Source organism: Anarrhichthys ocellatus, unplaced genomic scaffold (assembly GCF_004355925.1).
Source record: "Anarrhichthys ocellatus isolate YVR2014 unplaced genomic scaffold, GSC_Weel_1.0 scaffold39, whole genome shotgun sequence".
In the NCBI taxonomy this organism is placed as follows: Eukaryota; Metazoa; Chordata; class Actinopteri; order Perciformes; family Anarhichadidae; genus Anarrhichthys; species Anarrhichthys ocellatus.
In genome coordinates, this window is record NW_022280069.1 from 2,004,155 (window position 1) to 2,015,243 (window position 11,089).

At 42.9% G+C, this 11,089-nt stretch overlaps 1 protein-coding gene across 1 annotated transcript in view; it reads right to left on the reverse strand.

Moving 5' to 3' along the window:
* Positions 1-7,571: 7,571 nt before the first annotated feature.
* Positions 7,572-11,089, reverse strand: part of LOC116394364 (neurexophilin-1) — a 7,371-nt gene continuing 3,853 nt past the window's right edge. Inside the window, exon 2 of the mRNA XM_031867410.1 lies at positions 7,572-8,438. Coding sequence (XP_031723270.1) covers positions 7,629-8,438 — 810 coding nt within the window. The 3' untranslated portion in view covers positions 7,572-7,628. The remainder of the gene's footprint in view (positions 8,439-11,089) is intronic.

An 11,089-nucleotide genomic window follows, 5' to 3' on the forward strand; every position in this document is an offset into this window, starting at 1 on the left:
CTCTCTCTCTCTCTCTCTCTCTCACACCAGTAACTTGCTGGAACACATTTAGATCCTGAGTAGAACTCCTCAGTGCCCACTCATCACTCTGCGTGGTGTTTGAAGATTACTACGCTCAGAGACATCCTCACTGGGCATCCAGGCAGCTTAGAGGCCAAAATCCATAATCCCTTACCCTTCATGGGAATTCTCCATGCACTTCAACATGCTGAAATACAGCCCCGCTGCAGCAGCCACTCATGGTCGAGGAACTACTGCAGCCGGAGGCCGAGATAGATGGATGACATGTCTCAATGAATGTGAGGGAAGTGGAGGAAGTTAGATTTAAGAAATAAGTTATATACCGCAGATAGCTTCTGCCCGAAATCTAATCCAAAATGATGTTTCTTTCTTGCGATGCATTCTTATTTCCAATGAATGCGCGCTACTTCAGTCCGTCCTCATGCACTGGTAACTGTTTTATGTGTAACATGACGGCCCAGAAGACATTATTTACTGAAAATATGGGTACTTTGGAGGGACTCGGCAGCTGCACAGCGTTTCTACCAGGCGTCTCAATAAAGAATTTCCTCCGAGGCTTTAGTGCTTTATTAAAAAGCGTAAATAAATGTAGTTCCTTGATTTAGCAATTTGCATGAGTAAGAAATATGTAAAGTTCAGCCTTTGTAGCTGAGGGACCGGTGGGGTTTAGTACTTCCTCCTCTGGGCTACACTCTAATGCTTCATCTGCTCTGCTAAAGCCCATGTAATAGCTTGGGGAGTTTGTCTCGCAGCAAACAAGAATAATAAAAGTAATCCCATATTCACATTAGGTACTTTCTCATTATGAAAGCTTCTTTTTTTAACACTGAACCCTCCATTTATTTATTTTTTTGCTGGACCTGTAAGCAAAGACACAAAGAGAAAAGGTCAGAGCAGGTTTTAGTCAAACATCAGGTAGCAGGGTCACATATGTTGAACCAGTGGTTTGTGACTCTGCACCATCTGTGCACTCAGTTTTTGATTAGTGCAAAGTCTAAGTGATTAACAGAGATTTTTTTTGTCAACTTTTCTGAGGCAGTTTGCAAGGACATCCCCCCCGTCCCTCAGACTATCCTATAGATATTTGTCTATAACATGTTGAGCTCCAACTTGGAGAAACTTGTCGGTGTGAGTGCCCTTGGTCAGCGGGGAGCTGGACCGCTACCCAGCACAACCGGCCCAACCTGTATCGGAGCGTCGCACCCCCCCCACCCCCACCCGCTGCTTGGCATGCTCCGTGGCACCGATCGCTGAGGGCAGAGCATGTCACCGAGCTGGCACCGGCCTGAACTCACTCAAGGTTACTCTTTGATTTAATGGTGATGCATTTTTTAAAACAGCATCATCCCTCTCTCTCTCTTGCCACCGCGCCTAGTCCATCTCTGTCACAAACACTGGCTGTGCGTCTCACCTTTAGCAGTGGAAGCACCGGGAGAGGTTGTTTAAGATATAAATCAATGGCAAACGCAGCCCCGGCTCCGGCGCAGGCTGGGCCCTGATTGTTTCACCTGCCGTCCTGTTTCAGAGGCAGGACGTTGAAGGAAAACTGTGCTATATATTTAGACTGTGACATGGAAAAAATGGTCCACTCATCATGTTGGACGGCTTTTTGTGTAAGGGCACTTACAATTAACACTGATGCAAAGCTTTGATGTTTTGATACGTAACCAGATGCTGGGGTAAAATGTATGAGTGTGATCTGTAATGTGTCTTTATCTATAAATAGCATCACCCAGCTCTACGCTTTAGTGATGTTTTTGATGAGGTGGCATGCAGAACTCATCGCCTCTCTCTGCTATTGTTCGACAAAAATAGATTTTCAACCAGTTGCTCTTTTTCTCTGCGGTGCAGCTGCTTGTAAACGGAGCCTAATTGTCAGGTTTATCATCAGCGCACACTCGCCACGCACGCACACACACACACACACACACGTTCAGCTGATCAGACTTTTTCTTTCCTTAACTGAAATTAAATCTGAGGTATTCAGGTACAAGAAGAGCCGCCCTTTGTGTTGCGTGGCAGTCTGTTATGGATGGAGACGAGGATTTCTGATAGCAAAAGGGGGAAAAAAGAGGTGATAAATCAGAGGCTATGGGCCGTATTCATGAGCCGTGTAATCCTCTTATATCTCTTGTCGTTTTGAAAGGCAAACGCATCTTTGACATCAATACTCGTGTGTCTGGTTTGATGAAGCTACCTCTCACAACAACTGAGCTCCGACAACTTGCAGTCGGTGTTTTTCCACAATTTTGTGATAATTTTGATTCTGATGTAGAACAAACGATTTATTAAAAAAAAAAAAAAAAACAATCAACAGATTAATTGCCAATAAAAATACAATAACTGAAACAATTGATCAGAATACTTTTGTTTCCGCACGACTTAAATGCATTGACAAATAATATCATTATATAATTATATGCATTAAAGCTCACTGGGTCAGTTGACTCTGTGCTTAAGCCAATATATGTTTAAAATGTAATTCTGGTTTAACTTTACTCAGCAGCCAATGGCGGAACACCAGTGTTATTTACTCTATTACTAATATACGGCCATTTAAACCCAGTGTTAGACTCAGAAATACAACTTATAATTATAACCATATATATATATACATTAGAATCATTTTACATTATGTACATATATGAACCGCCAATCTTGTGTTTACAGGACGACCCCCTCTGAACCACGGCCGCCCCGTATAAGGTATTTTAGTTTGGGTTTTATTGGGAACCCGATGTTTTTTTACCCATGGCTGTTGGGTGAAGTTAAATCAGTATTGTGTCCGTGCTATAGTGACCCACTGAGGATCTTTTTGTGTGCAACGAGACGCTGTATCTCAAACTGTTGCATTCTGTACTGTTTCTTACAGTTATATCTACAATCTGAGAATTTAAGCTCACGCTTCTGTTAAACTCATTGCAATTAGATAACAGCGTTCATGATACGGGTGTCAAGGTCCTCACAGCCTTTTTATTTAAAAAAAAAAAAGGTTTTAGCCGCTTGATAGAATGTGAGAACGACTCTTGTCTTATAATGTGGTAAAGACGGGAGATTTGTGCATTTGTTGCTGGAAGCAGCCGAGACATCCAGCTGACAGATATTTGAAAGCGGCCTAATTTCTTTCAGATTCATGATGAGCTCAGTCGCGTTGAATCATGGATGTGCAAACTGCGAAATGAGGAGGCTGAGACGGTCTCTGCTGTCAGCCATTATCCAGTGTGGTAAGAATTGACAGCGCTAACTATTCTAACATCCATTAAAGCAATTAGCTGCTCCACACAGGTGCCCTGCATTTCAGTCTGTGAGACCTTTCATTAAAAGCCTTAAAATATTCCTCATGATCGAACCCTTCCAGAGGAAGATGTGCAGACAAATGTAATATAAGCAGCGGGACAGAATTAAATAGAGCGTAAACTTAATTTCATGTTGCCACAATTCATTCGATTCATATGGGCTTAATAGTTCTGCTCGTTTTCCTGCATATTTAGGGTTGAAGTGTTGGTACCTGGTTATGTCTGGGGGGCATTAAGTCTGACTAATGAAATGACTCTATCCTCTGTGGCGTTTTAATCTATTCTCTGGGAAAGTAATTGACAAGCCCACAGTATGTGCATTAGGATAGCTCCGGCACCAAAGGACAGCTGTCACTAAAGCAATTAAAATGACAAAGGTTAATTAATTCTCTCCAGTTTTTACCTGATATGAGACATTCACAATGAGTGAGTTTTCATTTCCGGACGAGAAATAGTGTTTTGAGGAGAGTAATTTATTTTTTTGGTTTAAAAAAATAAATAAATAAAAACACACACCAGCCATTGTCTGATAGAGCCTTTAATATGTCAATACCTCACACAAAACTGTGCCCCAGGACAGCTTCAGCCCCAGATTTGAAATGAATTCTGCGGCAGGACATGATCTGAAATGACAATTGCTTGTTTTTTTTGTTTTTTTTAAAGTAAGATACCTATTATGTCCCTTTTTTTTTTTTTGTAGCGTCGCAAACAAAATGTGATTTGTTTATAAATGAGGCTGGCGAGGATGTTTAACACGTTACGTTTGAACAAACGTCTGTGAGTGGAAGCAAAAAACGGAGTTCTACATCTTCACTGCGGTTGGAGGGTGTGGGTGGGTGGGGGGGGGTCAAGCAGATGAAAACCAAGACGCAAATAATTACTATGCCAACCACCTCTGACACCACGAGAGCAGAACCCAAGAACTTTCTAATCCACCTAAATGTCACAGCAACGTTCACAGCCCTCCCTCCGTGTGAATCTCCACAGGCTGCCAAAAGGCCAGTGGTTAGTCATCTGTTTACTCCTGCAGCTGCTGGGTGTCATTGGGACTCTGAAGGAGAAATCCCATGATTCTCTCTGCCATTTCTGACAGCTCCCGCCCAGACCACATTAATCAGGGATTGTGGGCGAGCTAGGGGGATAGACGGCAGGCATGAGCGGCTCCGGCCCAGGTCGACTGAACCGAGGGAGAAGATCTGGGCCCGAAGATAACTTGGACGTCCGCACACTGCCGGATTGTAATGCTGTCGGTTTCATTCATTCGCATGGAGCTCGTTGGACGGACAGTTTTTTTCTTGTTGCCGGGTAAACTGGTGCTTTGAGAATAACATAATTTAAGAAATAGTGGCTTTGAAGAGGAGCTAAATGAATCCAACCTCTCCCACTTCAAATTACTCTACAAGAGAGAGACTTACTGCTGGATTGAGGTTATTAGATATTTGAAGTCGGTTCGAGTTTAATTTCTGCGTTTTAATTACATACGTCTGCTTTCGACATCCAGCTCTGTTTGATCGCTTCATTCCGTTGTATTGAAGGAACAGGTAGTGATCTAAAAGTTAACAAAAGTTTAGACCTCGCCCTATAAGACGGAACATCAAATTAGAACCCGCAGTCACTCACGACATGATTGACAGATGTGTTAATAAAGGGACTAATACCAGACTCGACAACTAAATCTAAGTTATTAATATTACCCGAAGGCTAAAGATTATTTTAAATCAGCAATGTTATTAAATACAGAAGTAAAACGGCCTGATATCTGCAATTACTTGTAGATATGAAATGCACAAAACTCTGAAACCTGCATTAATTGGATTGTTTGGCACCTTGCGGGCAGGGCAACAAGCTGTTAACTCTTACAAATTATCACCTCATAAAGATATGACTAAGTTTCGTATTTACATATTCAACAGAGCGAATCAAAACAGTCGATCTGTGAGCCGTAAACAACAAAAAATCAAAACAATGAGCTGAAAGGTGTTGAAACGCTCAAGCTATTATTATCTTTGGGAATCGTCGCACCTTCCACATTAGACGTTTGATCCATTGTTGAAATATTGACGAGTGCAGCTTTAAGTTGGTGGATACATCTGTACATTATTCATTTAACTTAAACGCTGCACAACATTACAGTAGGACGTTGCGTTCGCCCTCAGACGACATCGGTGAGGGAGCAGATCCGCCTCTCAGAAGCTCTCGCGCCCGAAACACTTTAGTGCCAGACTGTTTACACTTGTAAGATTATGTGCATAATGAGGCTGCATTGTCTCGGCAAAGTGCTGCTTTAATTCTTTGAAGCTGAACAAACTGTCCTTGGCACATTTGGGTAACGGTGGAGAGGTATCAAAGTCACTTTATTGAGATGAAAGAACTGGCCCAAACAGCAATTGGAGACATTAGTCATTCCTTCGTCTCGGTGACAGAAACATGCTCTCAATTTACGAGTCAGGTGCTTGCAGTGATTTCTGCCAGCCTTGTTCCTCCACATCATAAATTCCTCTTTATGCTCACTCATCCCACAGGCAGACCCCCATTCTTCGGCCCGCCTTGTCAGAAAATACACCCCACGTTGGCATATTGGATGTCGTCCAGGCTGCCATTAGCACTTACTGTGTTGCGTACACCGCGGCGTGCACTGTGGAAGAGCACTGAATTTAAATAGACGGCAGTGATTGGGCCCCCAGGTGCACATTTGTGCTTTTTTTTTTTTTTTTTTTTTTTTTTTTTTTTTTCAGGTTTCCATCGGCATTTTAATTCATTCTTTCTGTGGTGTTGACTCTGCAGAGCTCCCACTTACACTGTGTTCATTTCCTCTAAATGCTTCACGTTGAGCCACTGGCTCCCAATTTATGTAATGAAGGTTTAATAGCCAATTGGAACATCCAATATCATTAACAGCCAGTGTGTTAGTCTCATCCAGAATAATTTTTTGTCTTTGATAACCAGAGGTGCGAACGTGTGATAGGTAGAATGTGTGATTAGCACCTGCTGGTTGATATATGTCCTGTCTCCTCTGGAGCAAGGAAGCACATTTTAACAGTTCTGTTTCAGCCTTTTGTTCGATGAACTTTCATGTGTTCTGCTTGTACGGAGATCTATTTTTTTAAACACTTTGAAACACTTTTGACCTTGTTGTTTTTTTTTTTTTCAATAACCAGCTTTTTCTCTGAGTTATTTCTGGATCCTGCGGGGTCACTGTGGCTCTGACACCTCTCACTACTGGCTGCTTGTCATGTTGGTGATGATGCACGGGTTGAAATTGATTGTACTGGAATTGTTTTTGGTCACAAAAATAAGAGCAACGACAAGAAAGTCTGAAATGGAGATGCCGGAACTGAGGAAACAGGAGCACAGTTGTGTTTTTAATCTTTTAAGTATCAGTGAAGAAAATGGTCGTCTGTACCTCTGTTGTCTTGTGTGATTTCTGCAGGTTTTATTTTATTTATTGCCACATTTACTTGCATGTTTGATCTGATTGGAGCCCTCCATTGGTGTCATTTTAGAACCTTAAAACCGCTAACAGATATCACAGAATTGAAATCAAAGTACTTTTTTTCTTTTCTCTTTTTCTCCGGTGACTTGATGAAGATTATTTCTGACAGCTGCAATAACATGAAAATATAGATGGACGTTATTCAGTTGTTTACCACATTCGGTTCATGCACGGACACGGACGAGATTCCAACAACAATATCAGAGAGGTACAGTCACTCGAACAATCACACCGCAGAAAACAACACTACTCAAAATATATTAGCTTTTTCCATTATGCCCTCTAATGCATACTGACAGATTCTTCTTATTTGCATTGACATTTACGTGTTTGCAATGATTACCAGCAAGTGATTGGAAACGACAGAAAGCACGATTGAGGCGGAAATACACTATCAACATAAACAACTAAATTAGCAGGAGGAAACATTAATAAAATTGTTTTCTGGTCTTTGTGTGGAACCCACAATATTTACATAAATACAATCAGCATATTTTTACGGTTGGCTTGAGAAATTCCTTTCCATGTAAGGTGCTATGCATATAATATGAGTATTGCAAGCCTATAAATGCTTCCCTAAATGCTCCCACAATGACCTCGGGGCGGGTCTGTTCATTGAAGCAATATCAGTCTTGCGTCAAGGATATGTTTGCTGGAATAATGCCTGTCAACGTCTCAAGTTTCAAGTGTCTTGAATCCGTTTTCATCCAAATAATCTGACATCGTTCAGGACCCGACAGCCGGTCTCTCTTTTTTTTTTTTTTTTTTTTTTGTTCTCATCTTTTTGTTGTTGTTGTTGTCCTCGTCTGGTCATATGATCACCCCGTGGGCAGGTACGGGGTGTCACTGTGGTAGTTGTAATCTGGACACACCTTCTGCACCAGCTTGTAGTCGGTGCTGTAGAAGGTGATGAAGATGCAGATGACTTTAAAGGGCTTGGAGCACAGCCAGGACACGTGGCTCTGGGTCTGCTCCTGCGAGCAGCTTTGCGAGGGGTCGTGGGCACAGAGCGAGTTCCTGGTGCCCTTCTCCACCTTCTCGTACTCCACCCTGCAGTTGAACAGCTTGTTGTCCTTGGTCTCCAGAGCCGTCTGCTGCTGCTGCTGCTGCTGGTGGTGGTGGTGGTGGTGGTGGTGGTGGTATTGCTGATGCTGGACCTGGAACTCCACAGCTTTAGTTGGCGGAACGAGTCCCACGGATACGTTGCCCTGACCGGTCGAGTTGTGGCGGAAGTAGACGCTGAATGTCCCGTTACCGTGATCCACGATTTTGCCAGTGATGAGGAGGTTGAGCTTCACCGTCTTGATGTTGGAATGGAAGTCGCCCCAACCGAACATCTTCTTGAACTTGCCGGTCTTGACGATGGGCCTCCTTTTTGTCCTGGATCGAGGGTCGCGGGGGTTCGAGGCGTTGTAGAGCCAGTTCCACTGCTCCTGTTTGGAGAAGGCGTCGGCCTCGTCGTAGTTCAGATCCAGAGAGGTGAAGTTCTCTTTGCCGTAGAGGGTCTGGGACAGCAGGCGGCTGATGGAGACAGCCTTGCTGCTTTCGGTCCAGTGCGTCTTCACTTTGGATTTTGAGCTCTCTCTCAAGTCTGAATTTCCTGGACTCTGTGAATCAGCGCTGGTAACCTGTAAGAAAAGACAAACACAATCACCATTACTGAAACATTTCAACTCAAAAGAGCTCCTAACTCAGACAAGGCTGCAGAAAACCTGAGAATTAACTGTGAAACTGCATGAAATTACAAAGTGACAGACATGAGGCGTATATATCAGAGCGTTGTATCAGCAGGAAATGTGACAGGAATTGGTGAGGAATGCAGAAAGCATTTTCTGTGATTAAAACCAAGTTGGAATATCTCTCACAAAACCATTTAAACCTCCATAACATTAGAAGGTTTTGCAGCCTCGGCGGACCAGACCAGACCAGAATCCTTTGGAATCATGTTAACTTCACACCTTTCACCAAATTGGTTCATTTAGTGAGTCAGAAAATATAGGTATATTGACACTGAGTGGTGGATGTCGCATGTCTGACTTTCATGCGATAGATCGGAGATGCGTGTGGTTGCAGTCCAACAATTACTGTTGGTGTGTTAGTGTTAGTTTGCTGGAACCACAATCTTTCCTTAACCTTACGTAATCCAGGGCTTTGGAGAATTGTCTAATTTGTCTGGTATTAGCGTTGGGTAGACCCAGGCATGCTGAGCGCTTTGTGGTAGAAATCTGTGGACACGTTTGTGGTAAATCCTGCTAACTAGCAAACACCGATCTCCTATTTCAGCTGTTGGAGAACACCAACAAGCTTTATCCATCCACGAGCATCTCAGCACCTCTAACCAACGGTGTTCACGCTGTAACCAACTCTCACAGTGTGTGAAACGTCTCATGCCGGTTCGTCCTTATCAAAATTTGAGGGTATTCCTGCCATGCGTCGAGATGAATGAAGCGCTCCTTGGGTCCAGACATGACGCAACAGCAGACTATTACCTGCTGAATGTGGCCTGAATGGATGATTGATGATTCGTTCCGTGTCTCTCCTCTAACAATCACACAGATGAGAGGGCGAATATTCCCCCCCGCACCCCCACCGAGGCCCCGTGACAGTGATGTCCAAACCCCGGCCCGAGGAACGTGACAGCAGATCTATCTGGTTGACGCGTTTACATTTTGTACCTTCGCCCCGCGATCGATACTCTGAAAATAAGGTCTTCTCTCATTCAGAAAGTTCACTGGATGACATTGTAGTACTGTAGGCCAGAGACTGCGAGGAGCTCTCGCACAGTGAGCTGTTTGCAGGAGTTGTGATCGTCCTCTGACGTGTGCGTTCATTTTGTGCACTCGGCTTCAGAGTGGAGGAGTTTTGAAAAGACAGCCCCCGGTTGTTTTTGAAGAGGCCTCGATGATAAATGACCTGATGTGGATCAAGCATTAGTGGCGTTGTGGACACTTTGGCTCAGTAGCTGTAGCATCTCTCTCCTCTCTCCGAGAGGACGAACGTAACCTGAGCGTTTTTAAAGAAGCCTTTCAAAACCCAGAAAACGTTTGGAGATCTTTGCAGCACGCTGGTTTTATAACAGAAAGCTGCAGGACGTTCAGCTGCAGGATTGCTGTTGTGACGAGCTGAAGAGAAATATGAATTTCCTGCAGTTTCTTTGCGCAGTGGGGCAGTTAAACTGAACACCTCCTTTTGTCTTCCATTGCTGGAAACAAAAGTCTGTCATGTTGGCCTCACTGGTGATGTATTGTAAAAAGATAAAGTGAGCGTGAGGATGAGGGAGGCTTCCTGTTCAGGATTTATCTGCACCATTACAGTCAAACATAAAGCTCCTTAGGATGTAAAAGTTCAGTGAATTAGTATCGTATCGACTATCAGCCGAGCAGCTATAAAGTCGATTATAACATTATACTACGAGTCTTTATTCTTGGCTTTTACAATATTTCAGGTTTCAGCTTGTTTCAGTTTATGTTAATTATAAAAGTGAAAATGGTGCAAAATAATGTATTTTTACATAAATACAGCAGCTGATTTAAAGGAGACATATGCTGATTTTGTCTCATGTCTCATACTGTCTGTCTGATTGAACCTCTTTCATTCTCGCTCCGTTTTAGCGCTTTGACGGAATTGCGTTTAAACCTGTGAGACGGTCTATTTGCTGCGTAAATCCTAACGGCTCGTTTTAAAGGCACAGATGCTGAATACGGGTTGCTTGTATTTCTTCATGGATTATGCGTTTTGATACTTTTACTATATTAATATAATCCTTAGACCTCCTTGATAATAAAAATACATAAATGGTACCTTTAACATCAACATAACCTCGGATGTTTACACTTTGTGTGTTGCAGGTCAAAAATATGTCAAGAACAACCTCGTGACTTTCTTTGCAAACACAAGAACAGATTTTGTTTAAATGGATTTCTAACACTTGATCCCTTGCGAGTTGAAACGATTCATTTTTACATTATTTGCAGTAATCGTCTAAATGATCTTTGACCCCTAATCCAAACTGTAAGCCCCACTTCATTTTCCATGAATTTTTATTCTATTCTGAGTTGTGAAGATACTGAAGTCTCTAATGATCAAAATGAAGAAATCATTTTTCGTAGTGCGGTAATTACTGACGCTTCTCAGTGACGGGGTTTCAGTCTCAACGGAGTCCTGAAACCAGATCTAGGGATATTAGGAAACTGCTGAGAGCTGGTTTAAGTGACTGTCGGGCTAATTAGTGACTGTGTGTGTGTGTGTGTGTGTGTGTGTGTGTGTGTGTGTGTGTGTG